The 24,309-nt window shown below is 46.9% G+C and overlaps 3 protein-coding genes across 4 annotated transcripts; all 3 read right to left on the bottom strand.

Annotated features, from left to right (window-relative positions):
* Positions 1-614: 614 nt before the first annotated feature.
* On the bottom strand, positions 615-2,734 carry RPL22L1 (ribosomal protein L22 like 1). The gene is made up of 4 exons (XM_054639478.2): positions 2,632-2,734; positions 2,285-2,377; positions 1,783-1,904; positions 615-868 (listed from the first exon to the last, which is right to left on the bottom strand). The coding sequence occupies exons 1-4, from the start codon at positions 2,638-2,640 to the stop codon at positions 724-726; spliced, it is 369 nt and encodes a 122-aa protein (XP_054495453.1). The 5' UTR covers positions 2,641-2,734; the 3' UTR covers positions 615-723.
* Positions 2,735-2,976: 242 nt separating this feature from the next.
* EIF5A2 (eukaryotic translation initiation factor 5A2) lies at positions 2,977-10,723 on the bottom strand. 2 transcript variants are annotated; one of them, XM_054639147.2, is made up of 6 exons: positions 10,565-10,723; positions 10,141-10,341; positions 8,688-8,792; positions 7,049-7,180; positions 6,694-6,784; positions 2,977-3,647 (listed from the first exon to the last, which is right to left on the bottom strand). In XM_054639147.2, exons 2-5 carry the CDS (start codon positions 10,303-10,305, stop codon positions 6,725-6,727), a joined length of 462 nt encoding a protein of 153 aa, XP_054495122.1. In that variant the 5' UTR covers positions 10,306-10,341; positions 10,565-10,723; the 3' UTR covers positions 2,977-3,647; positions 6,694-6,724. The 2 variants fall into 2 exon arrangements, with proteins under 2 accessions (XP_054495122.1, XP_077040267.1); XM_077184152.1 differs by having other exon boundaries at positions 2,977-6,784.
* Positions 10,724-12,696: 1,973 nt separating this feature from the next.
* On the bottom strand, positions 12,697-23,414 carry SLC2A2 (solute carrier family 2 member 2). Its single transcript, XM_054639262.2, has 7 exons — positions 23,299-23,414; positions 22,608-22,770; positions 22,045-22,232; positions 21,089-21,193; positions 18,809-18,910; positions 18,191-18,394; positions 12,697-18,014 (listed from the first exon to the last, which is right to left on the bottom strand). Exons 1-7 carry the CDS (start codon positions 23,389-23,391, stop codon positions 17,823-17,825), a joined length of 1,047 nt encoding a protein of 348 aa, XP_054495237.2. The 5' UTR covers positions 23,392-23,414; the 3' UTR covers positions 12,697-17,822.
* Between the last annotated feature and the right edge of the window lie 895 nt (positions 23,415-24,309).

Raw genomic sequence — 24,309 nt, 5'->3', positions numbered from 1 at the left:
GTTTTAAAGAAATAATCCCAGAACCCAAATGCAAGAACTGTAAAATACACCATAAAAACATCTGCAGAGATTTTATAGGATTCAGGCACTGTCAATGTTGAAAAATATCTCGGTCCTTTTTTTAAGATGTTTTAGCTGGTTGCTGATGATCGGGTTTGTCTCCACCTCTTTACTTATCCATCAAATATAAAACTATCAAATCTTTGTTTATCTTCAGTTTGACTTGTGGTTACACACAGGAATACCACAATCAATTAGGGAATGAGGTAAATCACACAGAAAAAAAATATTTACCATTGCAAGCTTATTTTTGAACTAAAAAAAATAGAAGTAAAGTTGTATTAAGTATTTTTATACCATTACCTTCACATAAATTCACAGGAGGAGGTACTTTTAGTCACAAGCTCTAGAACTATTTGTACCAATATGATTAAAAATTGATTTAACTGTCCTAGACATGTACTGGGCAAAGGGCTCAGTTTTTTATTACTGGGACTTTCACTGGTGCCAACTGAACAGCTGATTCCTGGCAGTGAGAGGAAAACTGCAAACCAAACAATTCCCGTGCTGTTTTCTAATCAGACCTCCAGAAAAATACCAGCAAACCAACCATGCTCTGTCCAACAGGGTACAAAACCTTTATTCACCAATAAGTTAAAAGTGTTCTTATAAATAGATGTTGTAGTCTTTTGTACTCTGCAGCGAGCCTGAGGCCAGGCTGGGTCACTCCTCGGACTCGGAGCCCTCCTCGTCCTGGCTGATCTGGAAGTAGCGCAGCTCGTACGTCTCCTTGTCGGACGCCACCACGCGCAGCCAGTCCCGCAGGTTGTTCTTCTTCAGGTACTTCTTGGTCAGGTATTTCAGGTACCTGAAAGCAGCAATTTCACCTTAGAAGCTTCTCACTGGACACCCCCTGTTGCTGTCTGCATGCCATCCCAGACAATGTCTTGAGCAGGGCAGTACCACAGTGATTATACCCAGAAACAGGAAAATTTCACATGTAGCAGGCAATAAAAGCCTATTTTCACTACAGATATGCAGGAATTTATCATTCATTTGACATAATGAATAATAAATAGCTGAATGAACTAATACCAGCAAAATGCCAATAACTAGACAGCACTGGTAACTGGTTCTAAACCTTGGTCTAACATAACAGATTCTGCTGCACCTGTATCAGCAAACAAAGGGGAGGATTTGTACCTCCCATCAGTGCACTCAGCTCTTGTTTGTCCTAACAAACTCAACAGTTCCAGGCCTGAAGGGTTTGTTTGCAGCAACCCACATGAAGCACACATCTGTTATAATATAACCGATTAAATAATCAAACAGCCACCCACTATATTAATTCAGTGTTATTTTAAAGGTCCATCTTACACGGATACACTGCCAAGGACCTATATAAAGTATCTCTATTAATATGCTTAGAGTCAACATTAATTAGCAATCAAGCCTTGAGTTTCAAAATGAGATTTTTAAATATCTGATATAATAAATCTGTTTCAATTACACGTTTCACTAATATTTACAAGTGCCATGACAGTTAGAGCTAACACCTCTCCAAGTATCAGAAGTGCACTAATTGGAATTCATTTTGCAGGCAAGAGCTGAATATTAATGTGTATTTATGGGACATGGATTAGTGGTGGATTTAGCAGTGTAAGGTTTATGGCTGGACTTGCTGATTGTAAGGACCCATTCCAAGCTAAATTACTCTAGTTTTACACCCAACATCCCACAGTTCAAACCCCACAAACAGAGCAGAATGAAACCCATGCCAACCTTTTAGAAAACTGCTTCTCTGACGTTACTGTGATCTTGTTCTTCAGACGTTCAATGTGAACGGTGTTGCCCAAGTTTCCAGTTTTCCCATTGACCTTAACCTTCTCCTTTAGGAACTGCTCCTGTTTCAACATTAAAGACATAGAACACTAGGGAATGGCACCCTAGGTATGAACTAGGGAAGGGACCCTAGTCAGGAAGCAACATTAAAAACCACCATTTACTTATGTCCTGACAGAAGTATTTACAACACAAAAATATTTTACAACACGTAATTATAAAAAAAATCCCCCCGTGCTCAGCCAGAAATTAATTTAAAACAGTTCTATTAATGGACAGGTATGAAACATGCTATAAAATCTTTTTTTTTTAATGGCAGTTTTTTAGAGAACAGTTTATGATTTCAGTCATTTAGAATGTAGCTTTTCAACTGTTACTCAGTTACTGCACTAAGGTTATTATTAAACTATGCGTCACAAGTATGAGCGAAACCACGACTTACAAAATTCCCGGAATCAAAGATTCCATCTTCCACAGGATGGGTCAGGTCAAGGCAAAACTTCCAGGTTGACTTTTTGGACTTTCGGTCCTTTTGCTGGAACATTAAAGAATTTCTCACCATTAACAAACTTCCCGACCCAAGGAGGGACCCACATGGCGGCGGGAGCGCCACCTCCCGGCCAGCGCGGTTCACTGCAGCCGGCCCGGCGCGGCCCGACGCGGCCGCCTCCCACACGAAACCCTCCCGGGAAAGCCCCGCTCGCACCGGGCAGCCGCCCCTTCCTCATCCGCCCCGCGGTTCCCCAGCCGGCCCCGCCGCCGCCGCCGCCGCCTCCCTCCCGCTCTCACCGGCGCCATAGCGCTCCCGCCGCGCCGCTGCTGCAGAAAGGAAGTGCGCTGGGCCACGCAGCGCTTTTATACCCGCGGCAGTGACGTCAGCGCGCCGGGCGACGCGCGGGGCACGCCGGGAAGCGCCGGCGCTCCCGGGAAGATGGCGGCCCCGGCGAAGGGAATCCCATGTGGAATTTAATCCCGTGTGGAATTTCCTTGTGTTACTCCCGCGGGAGGGGACGCGGCCCCACGCCCTCCTCCTCCTCCCGCACGAACCGCAACCGCCCGGCCCCCGCCCCTGGAAGTGGCCGCGAAGCCCCCTGGCAGCCCCACCGCGCTCCCGTGACTGTAACGAGCACCATGTCCCCACAGCACTGACACCTTTATTATTTCTGGAGCAAAACACACACACACGTACAAATCTTTCCCCTGATCGTTTCCATGGTGTTGAGAACAGTAACAGAGCTTCCCGAACAGACACCGGAGCTGCCGCCACGCCCGGATCTCGCGGCTGCAGGGCCGGGTTTGCCCCAGGAGCAGTGAGAGGCCCCGGGAGCAGCAGCAGCCAGGTTCGCTTACAACACACAGCACAGGACAAAGGGGTCTGCGATACAGCAAAGCACAGCAAACATTTCCTTGGAGTTCAACAAACCAAGTCACTCTCGGATGCCAAATACTGCAGGGCCACGGTGCAGGTGCTGGAGAGCCTCCGCCCACCTCCAGCCGAGCTGTGATCGCTCCAGATCCACACCTTCAGTGACATTCCCGTGGATACTCGAAATATCCTCAACAAGGTCTCTTTATAGCCTGAAGTTTAGTTCTACTGTAACAAACTACGTTCTAATTACTCAACCAAAAAAAAAAAAAAATAGTGGGATTTATTGAATTTTGAATTCTGTGAGACTGACCTGCAGTAACCATAAGAGTTAGAACTGTCAACAAACTTGACTTCTTTACAGACTATGTAAAATTATCTGTATTGTGAAACTACAGACCGTGCACCGTTTTCTGGGTACACTTCAGATTAGAAAAACCTGCAAGAGAAACAATGAACTTCAGCTTAAAAAAAAACAGCCCTGAGAACATGGCTCAACCAGCAAGAGCCCAGTTGAAAAACCACCATTATAAGCAAAAATTAGAAGGATCTACTGAATTCTCAAAGTATTATTTGCCAACACTTGAGGCAGGAAACACTGCAGTCTTTCCAATTGTGTGAAGTAGTAAGAGAAACTCAATGAACAGGAGCCATAAAAAAAGCATTATTTGGAGTGGAAATACCTCTCACCACCTCCCTGTGTTCACAGGCTTTACTCTAAGCAATTGCCATCAGCTATAAGTTTATGGTTTTGACACAATTTAAGTGTTAAGACAGTAATACAGAACAGATACACCAGTAAGATCTGTTTTAAAGTAAAGCTATGAAAGGAGAACTTCCCTAAGCACTTGGTTATGGATATTAAAAATACACCTCTATGGACTACTGATCACAAAGTTTGTTGCAACGATTCTGACAGGAAACTGAAGCGTCTTACTTTGGAAAAAAAAAAATGCTTCAAATACATGTTTTTATTTAGAAGCAACTTTTAACCTTACTGAAACTTGGAGATTATGTTTTAAGACATGCTTATGTACCTATGGGAAACTTCATGCATGATGCTCTGCACTTCCATGGTGTCTGAAGTGCTTCACAAAGACAACTAAGTATATAAGAACAAACCTATAATGAAGTACTTAATCATTTAAATCTTGCAGAACTGAAGGTTGCAATAGATGGACATCTGGAAGTCCCCAGGAGGGCTCTTCCAGCAAGCTGGAGGTCATGAAACCTCTCTCTTCAGATTGCTGTAGTACCTGAAAACTCCAGTCAGGCCAGGACTGCACTTGCAGGAGCAGGGCTTAAGCCAGCCCTGGTCTCAGAGAGCTCAGTCCGAGTAACTGCTCAGATTGTGGGCCAGTGACATCAAGAACCTGTCTTCCAACAAGGTTTTAGAGGACAGACAGGAACCTGAAAATAGCATTACCAGAGCAAGGACAAATTCAAGTCTTGTAGTTTTCAAGCATATTGGAAGTATTTGTAATGTGGTGAACTTGCATTAGTTTGACATAGCAACCTGTGACCTCCCATGTGACACCACACAGCTCAGCTCGCTGCCAGCATCGCCAGCAATGGTTACAGTCACCCCCAAAGCCAACAAAGCCTGACTTCCAGGTACCAGCTTGATGGAGAGGCAGACAGGAGCACAGTGCAGACTGGCCTGAACTATTCCTCCTCCACTTCAGAACTATTCTGAACGCATTTCAATCTAGAGCTTCTTTCAAAAGCGGCTTTGCCATTTCAGTCAAGGTGCTATTTATAGAGCTCACCTGCAACATGTTTTGTGCTAGGTGAGAGTGTGTGGCAGGTCCTACCTCTGCCAGGTGTCCCAGGTAGCTGTGCTTTATTACCAGAGTGTATTTATTGCTGTCTTTACCTTCACTGGTACTGCTGTGGGAAGCCTGTGGACAATGCATGCTTCTGCCACCTGCATTACACCTCCAAGGTTTGCTAAGCCCTGCCCCAGGGTGGCCAAAGGCAGCTCAGGACAGTTGCCATGAGCCCTTTGGGGACTAGAGAGTACAAACTATGAAGCTGAAAACATCTGAAGCAGTTAAGAGCAGCATGGAGTCCAACCCTGGCTGCCAGTAGTGTGAGTTGTGCGTGCTGTCCGGGGCAGCTTCTGTGTCATCCTCCATCAGCCACTGAGCATTAAGGCAAGTTCATGAAACAATTTATCAGCTGTGAAGAGAGGCCTGAGCCAGGGACTAAGGAAGTTTCCCCCACTCATAAAGAGTCACCAAGTTTTAGAATTCAAGCTGAACACCTCAGAGAGGAGCAGGCTAATTATCCTTCCATAACTATTGCTGTGAAGCCTTGTTAAGCTACTAAATAGTCAGAGGCATGCATGCATGTTGCTATGACTCAGAACTCCCCAGGACAGGAGCCAGCTTCCCTAACTAGGTAGCAAGTTATTTACTTTTATAGTGAAGCCATGGTTGTTCGGTATCGTCTATCAAGTTTATGTTTTGAAAATACAATAGTTTTATTAAAAAAAAAAAAAAGAATCACATGCATTTAGTTTAGGCTCAATGCTACAGTTTGTCCCACTTTCTGAAAAATGTGTGGTCCCTGTGCTACAAAAATATGGTCTGAACCTGAAGGTTAAAACCTAAAGCTGGAAGCACTGCAACAGATTCCCATGGATTTTGTCACCCTTTTATAGTTTAAGATAAATATAATAAAGGAAAGCAATTGAACTGCATTTTTCTATTTTATTTTTCAAGTCTGACAAAGGCCTCGAGTGAAAGTCTATAGCTTTAACATCCATTCTCACCTTTGTGTCCCCTTGACCTATCTATGTCTTATCCACTCAATATTCCAAAGGCCTGCCTAAACCACAGGTAGGCTTTTTTTTTAAACCATTTTATCGTTACAATAAGCCAACAAGTTGGCAAAGAAGAAAACAGAGGTAATACAGTTTAGTTGCACATGGCCACTGGGGCTTGGTCAAGCCAGCTGGCATTTCTGATCACTTGAGTTTCTTGGTCTAAAAGTTGTGATTGGCACCTACAGTTCTGCAAGAGTCCCAATCCACAAAGTACTTAAGCTTTAAAAAAAGGAAAAAAAAAAAAAAGCTACTTTTATTGTCAGTTCTACCTAAAGATGTCAAGAAAAATACTATTTGTGCTCTAGGTCACTTTATAATCCTAGATACCTACCAGCTTATCTAAAAGCCCCTGAATACTGTATTTTGTCTGTTCATACAGACAAACACTGTTTTGCTCAAGCAAATAAAAATATATCCACTAGTAACACCTGATTGGTTTCTTAGATCCATAGCTGAAACCCACAGGAATGTTAAAATAGTTACAATTAAGGAATTAAAATCTCAGTGATTTTGAAAACTGCCAGTTAGCCTGCAACACTAATCCAGAATCCAGCACTGCTTTTTAACAATTCAAAAAGGAAATGAGGTTGCTTGTGAAGGCCAGAGCTTTGGTGACAATAAGGACCAAATTTATAGATCTGTGGTTTGTCCAGACCTGAGCAGGTGCCCGAGCCTGGCGATCTTCTTTACTTGCAAGGCTTTATGGCTACAGCACATTCTTCATTCATTGCACTTATGACAGATATCTGGAAGAGAAGACACATAGGTGAGCTCCAGCCTACATACAGCAAGTGCTTCTAGAAGTTACAAACTTTCATATTTTATTATCTATCCCATCTCCTTTGAGTGCTCCAGGCCAAATGTTCTCCTACATCTCAAAGGACCAATTCCCACCCCTCAAGCCCACCCTTCACAAAAAGATACAAGCAGTCAATATCAGAGTAAGACTTCTTTGTTGTATCATTAAGTGGGATTAACCATAACTGTTCTTGTCTGCCCTCCCTACTTACCTGCACATCTTCATTGGCATTGAATTTTCCTTCTATTTCTTTGCCAAGATCCCCTTCTGGCAACTTTAGATCCTCACGAACTTCACCACTTTCTGTCAGCAGGGAGAGATACCCATCCTGAATGCCTATCAGCTGCAAAGAGAAGTTCATTTTCACAAGTTTAACATCAGCACTCACCAGCAGGTAGTAAGTAGCTTAATGTAAGCAGAAGGCAGTGAACTCTACCTGTTACAATAATTCTTTAGTACTCTGTAACAGTTAAAAACCTTATTTAAATCCATTTTTAACAGAAGTTCAGGGGGCTGAGAGTTCGGGCAACTGTAGCAAAAGGCATTCTGCTATCAAGAACCAAGAGAATTCTGCTGGTTACTTCCTAGTAGGTGAGACACTAGAAATCCTATCTGTGTGATTTAGGAAATGTACTGCTTCCAGGTCAGTGGTTCAGCTTTCTTTATCACTGAATTAGAAACAATAACTGGAATGGTATTCACTCAACAGCACTGCTTGTATAAAGTGTACAAAACACACAATAGTGCAACTATACACTTCTCTACCTGCATCTCTACAGTGAGATACTGTCATTTACAATAAACACTAATAAATTAGGGAACATCCACCAAACCCTGGACCCCTTTTATAATGCTGTTTTCAGCCTAACCAAAAGCCTGGGCTAAGGGGAATGGCTATTTTGACAGAACAGGTTGGGGAATTTGGAACATGTAAATCCAAAGAATTAGAATCCCAGAACAATAGACAAAGACCACCAAGATAACACTAAGAATTTCTTGGAAGGTCTGAGCCCTAAGACAGGCTGGTCACACTTTATTTCAACAGCATCAGCTGTCCTGAAGACACTAAAGAATGTTTGCTAGAACACTGAACTTGGCCTTTGTCAAGCAATTGCAGCTTTCCAGATTATGGGGATGTGTCAGCTCCTGACCAGAACTATTCCCAAAGAAATGAGAAGATAGCAAACATTTTACAACTCAACTGAACTGTGCTTTTAACAGCTCACCAACCACAGAAGGCATTACAGAAGTTGCCCCTTTCATACATGTATTTCAGTGCAGAGTTCAGGAACTTCAAAACTATTTGATACCACCTAAAGCCACTTTCCACACAAGGAGCAGAGAACTTTAGCAAGTTAAAATTCACATCCGATGCCATTTAGGACTGTCTTGGGGATTCATCTACCACATGTAATAGTGAAACTATAAATGACAATTTATGCTTAGATTCATATTTAGTTACAGGACATCTTGGTTCTCTTTTAACTAATATTAACTTGCAGCAGGGAAAGTCTCCATATTCTAAAGGATGCCAGTACCACAAAGAATCCAGAAGTGGTCTTATAACAATAGCTAGAAAAAGCATGGTATGAATTACGTCTATTACCTGTCATGCTTAGAGACTGCTACTCTGACCTGAGGTTGTTTATACACTAAGGAGCTCTCTCTCCATCAGTGAGTTTTGACAGTTTTAGCAAGTCAGTAAATGCTATGAGTTCAGCTATGTCATGTCTAGACAGGCAAGTCCCATTAATTTTGACAACAGCACTTTACTGAGAGGCTAATTTGGGGATGAAGAGAGTTTGTGTGTGGTACTAAGAGTATAAAGCCTTGTATGACTCTTAACTCACCTGGTAATCATTCCTCTTGATATTTGGGACATCCATGTTATGAGTTGATGGGCAAATATCTTCATATTTTTTACCAGTGAAGATATCAATACCAACCAAATGGACCTGTAAGAGTAGAAAAAACGCTTCAGTTACTGCTGGTCCTAGAGAAGCAAGATGTTATTGCCATCAGTGCTGCTGGTTCTACTCAGTTTCCTATGAGATCATGTGCAATCCCAGATTGTGCCTCAACCCTCTGCTTGTGGTATGAAAACATCCCTCACATGGAGAGGGGGCCTCTCACTCCCTTCCACAGCACACTACATGAGAGCAAGACCAGCCACTGTTATCTTCCACTGCCTTCTGTAGATTTAAAGCAGCAAGTTAAGAGTTCACAGTGGTTAAGAACATGTTTATTTTAAGATCTAGCTGTTCTAAGAAACAGGCAGTTAAGGGGAAAATAGGTGGTCATGCACAGAGATCATAGCAGCTCCCACCTCCCTTTATGCCAGCTGCACTGCTTGCTGCAGCTAGAGCTTAGATGACCAGTTTAACCAGTTCTTTTCACGTCCTTTCCCTCTAACAGCTGTTTCTGTATTTAAGAAATTTGGAACCATCTATTAAAACAAGCCATAAAAAAAGAGAAAGGATAAAAGAAAAAACTAGGAAGAGCGTGGACAAACCCAAATACTCTACTTCCCCTGCACGTATTGCACAAGGTTGTGGAAACTTACGAATCTCTCTGTGCTTGTAACAGATCTGTCTCTAAACTCTGATACACCCACCCCAAAGTGTGGCTGAATGAATGAATGAATGAATGGTGATTTCAGCCTTGCTCCAAGCTCTGGACAGCTGCACGAGCCAACTGCTTGGGCAGCAGGGCTGCAGCCCCAGACAGCGGCTGAGAACGTCCCTGCTGGGACACGGGCGCTCCTCTCCCAGTGCTGGAATAAAGAAAGAAGCTGCGAGGCAAAAGCGGCAGAACAGGGCCAGAGCAGGCCCTCAGAGTAACGCGTGTCCGCCGAGCTCTGGATTATGTAACGCAGCACGGGCACTCCTGCTCTAACACCGCAATTGTAAAAGTCTGCCGGCACGGGCAGACACAGAAGTGCTCTGGTGGGTAGCGGCAGCACAACCCAACCACGCCCTAGTGATTTCATCAGCCCCCCTTCCAGAACTTACTCTACCCCCACTACAGAAACTGATTGTGTCCCTATGAGCGTTAAGACTTTTTTTTAAAAAAGCGTTAACGAGTTAAAGTTGGGAGAAAAAAAACAACCCCCCGCCCTCAATCCTTTCTGCTTTACAGGACTGAAACCCCTTGAGCCTGCTCTGGAGTGATGAGACACCGTGCGAGAAAGGCAAAGGCGGGACACGGAGCCAAATGAAATGCTACACCCTCCCCTGTGGGCCAGCCGGGATCCGCAGGAGCGCACACTGCGGGCTGGGCGACAGCCGGGCCGGCAGCGCTCACCTTGGCGTGGCCGTGCTTGCCGGTCTTGGAGGTGGACATCTCCACGATCTTGCAGGGGCGCCCCTTGAGCACCACGAAGCCGTTCTTGCGCAGCGCCGAGCACTGCATGGGGTAGGTGGAGGAGGCGCCGGCATCGCCCGTGGTGAAGTCGAGCTCGTCGGCCATGGCGGTGAGAGGGGGAGGGCTGGCGGCGGGGGGGGGCTGCGCGACAACGAGAGAGGGTCGGCTCGGAGTCCCGGCGCTCGGAGGGGGAGAGGGGGACGGACACGGACCCAACCACGCACCGCGGGGAGCGCGGGCCGGGCTCCCCCGCCCCGCACACGTGCGCGGCGGGCGGGACCCGCCACGTGCCGCGGGCCCCCGGCCTCCCGCCCCCGGGCCTGCTTCGCCCCCCCTCCCTTCCCGTCCCCGCGGCCCCTGTTACCTTGTGAGGAGGATCGGGGGGTGCCGGGGGTCGCGGCGGTGCCGGGGGACCGGGGCGGGAGCGGCGGGCGCGGCGCACTCGCGCCCGACACCACTGCGGCGGCCGGCGGGAAGGGGCGGCGCGGGCAGCGCGCGCACGGTCCGGCCCCGCCCCTCCACTTCCGCCGCCGCTGATTGGCCCGCGGCGATACCGCGGGGGGGGGGCGGGCGTAGCCTTCCAGCCCCTCCCCCGAACCGCGTGCCGGCTGCGCTTCCCGCTCCCGCCCACTCGCGCGCGCTGGCCACGCCTCCTCCGGCGGGCGGGCCCAGGGCGCTGGGGAGGCGGCGCTCATCGGCCGCCAGGGGGCGCCTCCCCACAGCCCACACGCCTCGCCGCCATCTTGGGCCGCTGAGGCGGCCGCGGGTGCCTGAGAGCCGCTTGGGTGCGGCGGTGCGAGTTACACCAACACTGGGGGAAATGTGTGTCCCTAAAGTGTCCCTAAAATATCCCCAAAGCCGTGTGAGCCGCGTATGACTGTACACACAAAACTCCTTTGTCTGCCTCGTGTGCCCCCACTCAGAATAATCAGAAACGAGCGGTTTGAGACCATTATAATCAGTCTAAAGGGACGGAGATGGCTGAGATCCCTACCGAGGGCTTCTGTTTGATACTCTAGTAATGGTGGAATTATTAGTACTGGAATACTGTGGCCACCCCTATGTGGTAATCCCGACCATATGAAACAAATTGATCTGTTGGAGCAGATCCAGGGGAGGACCATGAAGGTGATCCTCTGTAAAGAAAGTCGGAATTGGGGTTGTTCAGCCTGGAAAAGACAAGGTTCCAAGGAGATGTTGTTGCACTATTTCCATGTATAAAGGAGGATTATGTGTAAGATAGAGACTTTTTACCAGGGCCTGTAGTGGCAGGATAGGAGCCAATGGTTTCAAACTGAAAAGAGGGAAGGTTTGGAAAAACCGTGTTCAGAAAAACTGAGGATATCCCACCCTTGGAAATGTTCCAGGCCAGAGTGGATAGGGTTTAGAGCAATCTGATCTAGTGAAAGATGTCTGTACCCATGGTAGGGGTTTGGAATAGATGATCTTTAAAGAGATTTTCCAATCCAAAGTATTCTAAACTATGACACAGCCCTCATCCTGTCCAACAACCATTCCCTGCACTGCCTCAGGAGACGTCTGTGGCCATGGAAGCTTGATCAGGGGTCCTGAGGCCAAAGGACTGTTTTTACTAAATCTCTCCTAATCAGATGTCATCATACTTTGAGCTGTTTGAACAAATTCACCCGGAGCTTTCCTGTGAGCTGCTGGTGGATGAGCCCCAGCTCTATAGGGCACCCTGCAGATCACCTACAAACACAACAAAAACAGGAAAATGCAGGTTCAGTGGCAGTAATGGCAGCACCTGCCTCAGCCATCACCACCACAGGCTGCTGTGTGCTATCCTATGTTTTTTGCCCTGAGACCCTGCCTTTGTCACCTGTGCTCTAATGGGGTAGCTACATAAGTCACTTTTAACACCACATTTTTAAATGGTTCACCATGAGATGTTTTACTTCATCTGTGTTAATTTTTGTGATTTGTTTGCCTGTGGTCCTGCTCTTGGTTACACACTCCAAATTGTACAGCCAAGGACTTAAGTTTGGCTCTCATTTACGTGGGGCCACTTCATGAGGCCCCAGCATTGTCTCTGCCCTTAACTTGGGCTTTCCCTGGATGCTGCCTCACCCAGCCTGCTCTGGAGATGATACACTTTATCCTGCCCGTTTTACTGCTGTCTCAGTCGATAAGCAGAATCTGGGGCATCCTGTTAAGTATTTTAACAAGTGCAGTGTGTGTTTGTTTACCTGCAAGTGTGTGATGAGTTGCACATGCTCCAGGGCTTCTTATCTTCTAAAAAAACCATTTTGTGAGAAAACGACCAACTGTTCTGAACCCAAACTGCAGCAGCCTGGAGCTAAACACTACTCATGACTTTTTTTTCCTCAAGTATCAGTTGATAAATTTGGCTGATTTTCCACAATTAACAGATTCATTTTGAATTACTTGAGAGATCTTCTGGGCTAAATCAAGTCTTTTTATTGAAGTGTGCTGTAGATGATATTAATTTTTTCAGACCGAAAACAAATATTCCAAGACAGCTTTTATTTGAGATTCAATAAAAAACATTGGAAATCCAATCCATCAGTTATTGCCTGCAGGCATCGTTCCTTTGTCTAGATCGACATTAATTTTCTAAAGTGCAGTTCTTGATAGTATTAATGTGATTATTCCACTTTTCTATACAAGAACAGCAATTTGATTCAAAGCATATTTGTAAATGAAATACCATGGCCTTTCACATTTAAAGGTGTTTTCTTTCCAGTGTTGCACACCTGGATCACACACCTTTTCTCTCAAGTAGGCTCAGAATGTTATCAAGTTTTTCTTCTCTTATTTATGTCTTTAAGAAGTGAAGAGGGTCTAGAAAACCTCAGGAAGATTTAAACTGAGTTGTGTCTGTTCTCAGTTATGTCCTGGAGAAATGTCTGATGCCCTAAAGCACCTCATCAAAGCCCAGCCTTGAGAATATGCATGTCAGCCAGTGCTGGGGTAAACATCCCACCTTGTTTCCAGAAACATCCCACCTGTTTCCAGGCGGCCCATGGAAGGCAGGAGGAGGTGTTTACACCTCTGGGCCGTAGGGTCAAGTCACACGATTAGAAATACCAGGTCATGAGCAGAGTGGTGTAAACAGCCCTGTTCCAACCTGAGCAGTGTCTCTGTTTCAGCTGCTGAGCTGACTTTCCTGGGACCCCACCATGTCCTGATGTTGGGATGAGGGTTCACGCTGGCTTGTGGGCAGAGCCTTGAGCAGGAGGACCTGAGAGAAGCTGTGGATCAGTGGCCCCCCCTCCACAGGGCAGTGCCCCACTCAGCAGGCCCTCAGAGCTCCTGGGTACATGGGGTCAGGGATGCTCTGTAGTGACCTTGCCATAGGCACCCACTCCGCTCTGGGCACTGCTTTATTCCTGGCATTCACCAACTGCTTCCAGTGCTGAGCCCATGTGGGAACACCCAGGGAATCACCCTGGGCACAGGCTGGGGATCAGAGACAAGCGGTGACAGCACGGTGACACTGTGAGCTAGCAGGAACCGCTGTAATTGTAACTTCCCCACAGGGAAGGAGGAAAGCACAAAGTAACTCCAGCTGTTCCCTCCTCCTGGGGCTGCAACAGTGCTGCAGCAGTGATATTCCACCCTGATCTGTGGTTGCCTGAAGTTTTCCAGAGTCACAGAGCTGCTGTCCTGAACAGAGTGCAGGGAGGCAAAATGCAGGGCACTACCCAAGCCTCGGGTCTGCAGTTGTATCTACAGCTGTAAAATTTAAGGACTGCTGATCTGCAGCCAGGATTTATTGCCCCAGTGCTGGGGAGGAGATTCCTTCCCTTTCAGCACAGCTACTCAGGCTGTGCCTCTGGGTGAAATTTGCCACTGTTGCTTCAGGGTTTAGTGAAATACTTGAGCACACTCAGTTACCTTAAATTTAATCTGATGCTTACACATTTGGCTGGATCCAGACCTGATATCCTCCCTTTAAATTCCTCAGCTCCCATAGATTTCCGGTGAAAGATAAGGACATTGAACACCTCAGAAAATTCATCATACCTCAAAGACTTTGTCCCTGCATACATAGTGCTTGGGTTAGCTTCATCATTATAGCTGTTTGACTCCAGAGATAGAGGGTAGTGCTTCTCAGTGATGAAAAACAAGTTGAAGTGAGGCAGAAAAACCTGTGATAAATTAGTGTGGAGAGTGTTAATGGGGCCAAATGTCCTGAGTTTATTGAATTAGGGAAGTCAAACTAATTTTAAAATTAAGCTTAGAGAGTGGGAGACTAGATACCGTTGGCACAACAGAAAAGTCCTAATGGCTGTTGTCTCAGCACATTAGGAAAACACTGTCAAAGCTCTTGCTGACAAGATGCTTTCTCAGGGATTATTAATTATATTGCATTATTATCCAGGCATGGTATGAGAACATATTTAGCATGTTACTAAAATGCAGTGACCATTTAGCTAATAAGTTTGACTTGGTCTTTTAAATTTTCTTAATGATTAGCAACTTAGTAAATCTGTAATGGTGAGAGATAAAAATAATGATTCAACAAGCTGTGTCTCAAGAACAAGTTTTAACTGGAACTTGCATGTAGCAAGGACAGATAAAGTGTACAGTCCTAATTATCAGCCTGATGGGACGAGACAAAAGTAAACATATCGTCAGATTTAACTAACTCTAATGACCCCGTCCTGTGCTGGCATATGGCTAAAGTGCTCTTCTGGTAGTAAAGCCCAGCTTGATCCTTCACTGCAGCCATGGGGAGGACAAAGGGCCAGCAATGCCTTACTCCGCTCATCCTGTCCCAGGCTGGAAGGAGAAAACTCCCTTACCTTCCACATAGCAGCTGCTGCAAGGAAACACAGCCTGACACTCCATTTTCCTTGGTGCCTCTGAACCCCCAGGCAGCTCTTCTGGGAAGTTCAGTGTTGTAGCTGTGGGCAGTGTTAATGCTGTGGGCTTTGTTAAACTGATTTATGTGCTGCGCTACAGTAACTGGACTGGGCTTTCTATTGTCATTCACCAGTGACACAGGAAAACCAGGACTGACTGCTCAGTGTTGATCAGTAAGGCCCCTCACTGCTGAGCTGCTGGCAGTCACCAATGCCCCCCCAGACAATAGGACAAAACTTAGCAGAAGTTTAGGAAATAATTTCGTACCCCCTGATCACAGGGAACCCAGCCTGGCTGGGCCCTCAGAGCAGCAGCAAATCTGCTTTGAAACCTCATTTCTCCCCAAATGCTCCTCCTACCTCTTGTGCGTACAGAGGCCCCAGTGCCAGGTTTTAGGCTGTACCAGCCCCATGCAAGCAGAGGTGCTTCACAGTGGGGTGAAGGGGGCAGTGTGGACAGCTGGGCCAGACACTGGTACCCCTCCAGTCAGGGTCCATCCCACCCAAAGCCAGCTGCCACTGGCTCCAGGGCTGCCTCCAACACCAAGTCTCACCTCTGAACCACCTGTTTCAAAGGGATTTAGCTGAGGGCTTGCGCAGCTTTTACCACCTGTGGAGCAAATGTGTCCTGCTAGGAAAATAGCTCCCATCTGGGATTGGATGTATGTCTGAGATGTACAGCGGGGGAAAAACAGCAGTACAAGCCATCACATGACATAGATGTTGTTATCTTTTATCTAACAGACCTAGATAACAATGCTGATAGCAAGAGTCCTCTTTTTTTTCTCCTTTTTGTACATTCAGATAATCCATTATATTTAACTTACAGTAAACACAGCCAGTGGAGAGCTTCTGAGCCTGCCGTGGGCATTGGTCTCACCTGGGGGGACCTGTGTGCAGCACACAGATGGACAGCTCCACACAGACCTGTGCCCCAACTCTGCTGCTCTCTTCTCATCCCTGGGATCTGGTTCCAGCATCCCTGCACGCCCCGTGTCAGACCCAGGTCACCCACCACAGCAGCACATGACAGCACTGACCCAGTTCTCCTCTAGTTAAATCCCAGCAGTCACTCCAGCAAAACCTTTGGTGCAATCTTACTGCTTCAGTGCACACACCAGGGCCAGGCATTTCTGCCAGTGGGCCTTGTGGTTGCTCTTCTCATCACTTGGAAGTGACCAGAGTTTGCTGTAGGGTCTTAATACCAAGACAGTAAAGTCTACAAAGGAAAAAAAGTTCAGGCACATGGAAAGGAGCATGAACCTCCCCTAAAACCAAACCTATAGCAGCAGTGTGATCCTCTTCATCCCATCCATTTTGTGTTTTTCATTATGCTCAATCCTCTGTTACATTTTGGCCACTGCTTCACCAGCAGCCATGGTGAGCACACAGTGACCAAGAAATGCTGGTGTTTCATCTGTAAATAAATAATGGGTTTCTACCCTGAGAAAGTTGCTAAAAAAGTAACCTGGTATCACAACACGGAACATGCAAATCTTAAAAGTCAAGCAGAGAGCAGGCTTTTACTATGGTTCCAAAATATGCCCCTAAAAAAGGAAGAAAAATCCTTGGAGTTTGATTCTGACACATAAAAATGTCTCATAAAGAAGCAAAAGGAGCAAAAACAAGGCTATGGAAACAGCATGACCTCCTGCTTGCACACTATCTTGGCTGAAGCACATCCAGCCAGCAAAATGCTAAGTGATGCAAAATGGGAGTTAGGTAAGTGGCACCCTCCAGTTAACCTTCCAATACCCATTTCTGCTTTGGGTCATCATTAATTGTTGCTCTGTGAGCAGCCTGAGCCCTTGGCTGGACCTGGAGCCTGTGGGTCTTGAGTGCTGTATGAAAGGAAGGGAAGAAAGGTGCAGATGGGGAAGGAGGTGCCCTGGCAATGGTCACACCATGGAAGGGGTGGCAATAGGGCTGGAGTCTCCTCACATGGAGGCCAAGAGTGCCCAGGTCTTTTGTGTGGTCAGTGTTGTGCTGTGCCTTGTGCTGTAGCAGTGAGAAGGGGGAGAGGAGAGCCTTCCTGGGAGGAAAGAGAGAGCTAAATAATTTGGCTGAAAGGTAGGAAAAGTGCCCATCAGCCCAGCCACAGTTTCTAAGATTCTCGAAAAAAATATTGCAACTGAGAAATCCTTATGAGATCAGACAGCATTTCCATAATGCACAGATAGAAAAGCAAGGGAAGTACATCCCAACCAGTTCAGGTGGGATCCCCGTCTTCCTCTGCAGAAGCAAGAGTAGGGGGTGTTTACTCCAGTTGTTTTCCTTAGCACCTGGGGTGACCAGTGCTGTGTGCTGGTGGCACAACTGCATGAGCAGTTGGATTTTAAAGGCACCACGTCACTCAGCAGAATGAAGCAGAGATGGGGATAAAAAAGTGAAGACATGAGGCTGCAGCATCAGCCAGCCCCTCTGTCCTTCATTTCAGCTAAGAGACAGCCCTGCTCAATGCTGTCTAGTAAGATCACTGTCCCACTGGGATCTTCCAGTAGGGCATTGAGATGGACATGTATCGCACTCCTCCTGTCCTTTCCCTAGCTCTTCCTGCAGCCCAGTTGTCCCAAATGTCTCAGAGTAAAATTCCAGGTTAGCACCTGTGGCTGGCAGGTGTGAACCGCAGCAGCCAGAAGAAATCCAATGGATGGGTCCTCCTGGTCTGCCAGCTGCAAGGATTTTGTGAAATGAGACTTTTGCCCAACATTCTTCCTATGGTGCCTGAAGGAGGTGCACGCCCAGTCCCTCCTTTCTGGGTGCATGGGATGTCTATGCCTCCTCGCTGCGTCGCAGGTCTTGCAGCTCAGTCATGGCTTTGGCTGAGAGCTTCTTGCGGCGGAACACAGCTGCAATCTCCTCAAAGGACTTTCCTTTCGTCTCCGGCACTCTGAAGTGCGCAAACAGGAAGAAGATGAGGAGCAGACCCGCGAAGATTGCAAACACGTATGGTCCACACAGATCCTGCAGTGGGAAAGTGGGAACAGGGAGACCCACCATCAGCACCACAGGCATGGCTTCCCCTTCCCACCCCAGCTGGCTGAGGTGTGCCCAGCCAGACTAGGGGATGGAAATCTGGGAGGCACATTCACATGGGATCGTGCCAGTCGTTTATTTGTATGGGTTAAGAGATTTCTTACTGCTATGTACTGGAAGCACATTCCCACGATGAAGTTGCAGGCCCAGTTGCAGAAGCCGGCGACAGCAATGGCGGCAGGGCGCGGGCCCTGGCTGAACAGCTCGGCTACGATAAACCAGGGGATGGGCCCAGGCCCCACTTCGAAGAAGATGACGAAGAGGAAGATTGCGACCATGCTGACGTAGCTCATCCAGGCAAACTTGCTCTGCAAGAGGTTGGTGTTACAGTCCCCAAGTAACTCTCATTAATTATCACCAATTACTTTATTTAGGTTTGTTTTTCAGAAATTTCTTTCTATTCAGACAAAGGGGAACTGGACATGAATAATTAAGGTTTTAAACTCTTGTGCCAGGTGCTGTCTGGGCATGTGGTGCCAGCATTGCTGCCTGGAGGAGCTCACAGCCATCAGCTCAGCTGTTACTTTGAGCCCTCTCCTTGCCTGCAGCTCAGCAAAATGAGGCAGAATGGCACCCTTTAATAACCAGGGTGTCCAGCAAAGGAGGCCACCCCTTATTTGCTTTTTCATCTTGACGGGGCTTGCAGCGATAGTTTGGACTGATTTTGATGGGATCTTTTCTTGTTTTCAAACCAGGGAGAAAAAATGGAGAGAAATCCTTACCAGGAGCACAAGCCCAACTGTCATGGCCACGGCACTGACTAACATGCCCATCAAACCTGCCAGGAACAGGGACCGCCTGCCCGCCTTCTCCACCAGAAAGACCTGTGGAAACACATGCAGGAGCTCAGTGTCCAGCACCACCACTCTCAGTGTCAGATCCATTAGCAATAACCAACCTGTTACCACTGCCACATTTTTGCTCTTTTGTTCTTTTGCTCTTTTAGCTCTAGTGGTACAGATTTATGTGCTGGTTTCCAAGTGTCAGAAACTCTGCTGGCAGCTGCTGGGGAGCCTGACTGAGCAGTCACCCTGCCAAGGGCAAGGCAAAGGCACACACACTCAGAGCCCATGCTTTTCCAAGCTCTCAAGACTTCCCACTGCTCCTACACATGAATTGCTGACTGTGGACTTTCTCTCTTTCTCTCCCTTTTCATTTTTTCTTCCAGGAACTAAAAACTTACTAGGTCTGCATTAGTTTGAAATCAGGCTTCAAAATGTAGCACAATTCAGGTCACATCACGGGCCATTGCACCTTGCCTGTCCTAAGGCAGGGATAGTTGTGTAGCAGCTGTAGTCAGGATTTTTCCTCCAATCACTCCCAAACTTTTTTTGCTTCACTGGTAGTCACAAAGCTTAGTTTGCTCCTTCTCAGCTCCTCTTGGTGGGCTCCAGCCATGTCACCCAGCTTTTACCTAAGTCTGTACCAGACACCTCACCCAACGGGGAGCTGTAGGTCCCTCCAGAGGACAGTGCAGCTGTCCTGGCCTAACCATGCTGCAGCCTCTGAGGCTGCCTGCTCCTTCCCCTCTGCTTGAAAGGACACCTCTGGCCAGCAGCCCCACCTTTGCTGCCATTACAGCCATGATTTACACTTCCCAGAGACCGTCTCTGTTGCTGAAGGCAGTTCATGTGCTGACATGTGAAGTTGCAGAGGATGAGTCTCTGCTCCCTTCTCCCCTTGCCAAGGTCCACCCAGCTGTCAGCACTTCTGCCTTTTGATCGGGTCTGTCATTTATTGACAAAAGCAGGTAATTTTTAAGTGCTCGTGGACAAAAGAAGCAAAGAGCAAATGCCCAAGGCTGCAAGTACCACAGCCCTGGGGATCGAGCTGCAGGGCACCCAGCTTAAGCAGGGCACTCCATGCTGAAGAAAGGCTTCTTCCAGCTGCACACCTCTGTGCCTCCTTTCATAATAAACATCCCATTTTGTCCCCATAGACAAAATGGACTTTTTCTGAAGACTACAATGGACTTTCTCTAAGGCAGGTTTACTCCAGGATGTCCTCTCTCACACATACTGGAGTACAAGTGGTTTAGGTTGGAAGAGACCTTAAAGATCATCCAATTTCAACCCTCTGTCATAGGCAGGGACACCTTCCACAAGACCAAGCCTGGTCTTGGACAGTTCAGGGATGGGGCATCCACAACCTCTCTAAGAAACCTGTGCCAGTGCCTCACCACCCTCACAGACAAGAATTTCTTTCTAATATCTAATCAAATCTTCCTCTCCATCAGTTTAAAATTGTCTCCTTGTCCTAAATCTCTTGGAGCTGTGTAATTCTGCCTTGCAGCCAGTCCTGCATCATGTTGGTGAAAGTTCTTTAGTCCCTAAATCTCTAGAGAGATATGAGGGAAATAGGCCTGGCATTTCCTGATCTTATATTAATGGCCACATTATAAAACTAATTGCCAGCTGATAGGAATTGTGTTAATCCTCTCAAGAGAGAGACAAATGAAGGGAAGGTCTGTGGAAACAGAACCCTCCTTTTATTGCTGCAGAGCCCTGCATAGATAGGATGAGGATAGGTGCTGGATTACTTTTATTGCTGTGGAATAGCCTTTGGATATCACTGGTGCAGGTGCTATGTACATACAGAAAACAGTTTGAAAGATAACAGGTAAGAGCAGACTGGGAGCTGGTGACTTCCCCATCGGAGCCCCCATCCCCTGCCTGCTTCCTGGGGAAATAGGACCTGCAGAATTGCAGTCTCAAGGGCAGCTTTTCCTTTAGGGGGAAATGCAGAGTTTTTAGAGCTGCCCTGAACAGAGTAGTGCAGTTTCCACTCACGAGGCATTTAGCAGTGCAGATCAATAGCCACATGCTCTATGTCAAGGCTTGAATTTTCAAATTCAACTTTCCCAGGGAATGATTTTTCCCTGTAAGGTGTTCAGGGTCAGTCCAGCAACACTGCAAATCCCAGCTCCAGGATAAAATCATGTTTCAAAACCACGTTGTACCTTATGTGTCTTTGTAGTCCAGGGGGCAGCAGTATTTACTTACAGAGATAACAGTGAAGACCGTGTTCACCACTCCAACACCGATGGTTGCATAAACTGGTTGGTCAACCCCAGCTCTCTCGAAAATGTTTGTGGAGTAGTAAAAGATCTATCGGAATACATCAGGATGAAGGATTAGGCAACAGGGCTGTTGAAACTTTTTGTTCTCATGAGGAAAGAGTTGCACTTGCTTGGCTGAGATGTGGCGCAATTTAATTATGATTAATTTTTCAACTTTTAATGGCTTGTTATGATTAAAGCTGAAAATTTCATAGGAGCCTGAGGGAGTTAAAATCCTGTTGAAATTCTCCACTTGAACTACTGCATTTGCACATTAAATCTGTTTTCTTCTGTCTAGTCTGTTTAATCTTAAAATCCAGATCACCAGCACTGAGCACTCAAGACAAATATCTTAGTATGACCAAGTTTTACATTAATTTTAAAATATTCTCATTGCAATGACTCCCATTTCTTTCTTCTCTCCAAGAATAAGGTGATTCCTTTTTAGTGAAAGTTAAGGGCAGGAGGTAAAGGGTGGCTGGTGGATGGGATGGGCATGGCCTGGAGCCAGGTAGGCTGGACATCCCTCTGTGCTCCTTAATGCTTCTGGGTATCAAATGGATTTCTGGTATTCCAGGAGGTAATGTAAAAGTTATTTAGTTAAAAATGGCTATAAAATAGTGATTCTGGGGTGAGCATGATGTCATTAAAGAGAGCAAATTGTTGACAAACTTGGGTAGAGGAGGGTCATGGGAGGGCTCAGCATGGGCCTGCTGTGCCAGCTGCTTTTGTGCTGGACTCCCTCCCACCCTTCTCCCCTCCTGCTTGGAAGGGACTCAGGAGCCCACTGTGGCCATGGGAAATCCTTCTTCTATCCCTGCATGGCTTGGATGGGGCCAGAGCTGCCTTTTCATGCTCAGCATGGATCTCTTGAGAGGCAAACATTTTGGGGAGACTCACCGCATTGATTCCCGAGAACTGCTGGGATATTTGCACCATCAGCGCCACAATGACAGCCTGCCTGTACTTGGAAGAGGTGAAAAGCTGTCTTATGGACACTTTCTTTTCACTAGCAGCTTCTTGCTTTTCCTTTTCCATCTCTTCAATCTCTTTCATTGGATCACAGTTTCCTCTAAGCCTTTTCAAATCTTAGGGAAAAAAAAGATTGACATTTTATTTTCAGCGGTAGATAAGTTGTATATGTAAGGACAAGAATCTCTTTAGGCAAAACTCAAGGTAAGCCAAGGATCCAGGATGCATCTGCTCAGTCAGGAGCAGCAGCACATCAGCTCTGCAACAGCCCTGAGATCACTCTCAAGCCTCATCCCTCAGCAGTGCTGCTTAGTCCCATGCAAATGTCTCAATAGTTTTTGATCCAGAGCTAGTTTGTATCTCAGCAGCTCAGAGCATGAGATGGAGCAACCACAGTCACATGTGAGTCCTCAGCCAGGATTTTCCCTCTCTGTTTTGTACTATGTAAATTATAAAAACAACTCTAGACAAGCCCAGAATGTCTTTCTTACTTTTTTTAGCTTCCTCCACCTTCCCCAGTTTGATGTAAAGATATCGGGGGCTCTCAGGGCACAGTAAGAGCAGGAAGAACTGCAGCAGGGCAGCCACACCAGACAGACCGAGGAGCAGGGGCCACATCTCGTCATTGCCCAGCAGAAAGTCCAGTCCAAGGATCTGGAATAATTGAGTCATATTTGAATGGATCATTTTGCACCCTAAGAAGAGAAAGCAATTGACCACTATGGCGTTTTGAAGTGACAAGCTGGGGGAAAACTAGAAGCAAATACCAACTCATTTTCTGGATGTGTTTGTTTTCTGTACATTTATGTGCCCACCTTTGTAGCTGGGACTTGTGCCATGGTGGGCTGATGGGGGCTTCGGGCTCCCTACTTCCCTGATGAAGCCATTTTTGAGAACCTGATTATCAGGGGCCTCATGCTCAGGATTCAGCCTGACACTGATGAGATGCTGAAAAAAATTCTTCAGGGAGAGGAGAAATTGTTTGCAGAAGCATTTTTTTATTTCTTGAGAAGTTTGTTAAGACACCTCTTACTGAAGGCAAGGGCTTAATCCCATTAAAACAGATTGTTTTGCACACTCCTTCAGTTTTGGGGTGGAATGGTGAACAATAGCCCAGTATATCACTATGGTCCTCCTATTCTCTGAAGCACCCTGTCTGGATGTGTGTGTTTTCCTGCTTACCTGGCTGAAGAGGATGCCTGTGACGATTGCGAGCTGGTGCAGCGTCCCCAGCGCTCCTCGAAGGGCCGTGGGAGAGACCTCGCTGACATACATGGGCACAAGTCCAGAGGAGAGCCCTGCACCGAGCACATGGGGCTGTCACCTCTTCTAGACACAGCTCAGCAACCAGCAGAAACCACTTCCCAAATGGGAAAGGAGGATGGAGCCCGTGTGCTGCACCCCACACCCCACCAAGCCCCTCACACCTGGCTGGGAACCACCTGCACCTTGGAAAGGTGCTGGGATGTCCCTGCATTCAGAGCCCCAAACTGGGAAGCCTTTTTACTTGAACACACACATCAGAACACAGGGCAGGGATTACCTGCTGTAGTTATCACAGGGCAAAGATCCTTCTTAAAACTTGCCTTGAAACCTCAGAGTGGAGTATTGTATTTGCATACCAGTAACAGTATAGAGAGCTGTTATTTCCAAGCTAATTCTAATGTAATTCCCAATTATTTGCTGGCTATAGCCTCTCAATGCACAGTGGTCCTGTGCTGTCTGCCTAGGGAACATGTTAACCAGCCTGGCTTGTGGTGTGCTCTTGCAGAGGCCACCAGCAAGAGATCCTTGAGATACAGAGGGACCTGCTCCTTTCAGGATGTGTAAAATGAAGATACTATAGAGCCAACCCAAACACTTTGGGAAAGATCCTAGATCAAGAAGGGCAGATGTAGGGAGAAGAGGGAAATTCCCACCTGTGAAAACCCTTCTGAACTAAGAAAAGGACTAAAAAATCTGGGATACTGTGAACTGCAGCCATGGACATGCTAGCAGGGAGCTGCTTTCAGTGGCTGAGCCAGCGGGGACTCACCGCAGTACAGCCCCGTGACCGCTCTCCCGGAGATGATGAGGATATGGGATGGCCCAAATTTCGCCAGCCCCATGAGGAGGTTCCCAGCAATGGAGAGCACGTTCACCACCAGCATGGCTTTCACTCTGCAAGGCAGCAGCAGCACAGCTCCTCTGGCA

This window comes from Agelaius phoeniceus, chromosome 10 (assembly GCF_051311805.1).
Source record: "Agelaius phoeniceus isolate bAgePho1 chromosome 10, bAgePho1.hap1, whole genome shotgun sequence".
In the NCBI taxonomy this organism is placed as follows: domain Eukaryota; kingdom Metazoa; phylum Chordata; class Aves; order Passeriformes; family Icteridae; genus Agelaius; species Agelaius phoeniceus.
This window is presented reverse-complemented; position numbering and strand designations above follow the sequence as displayed.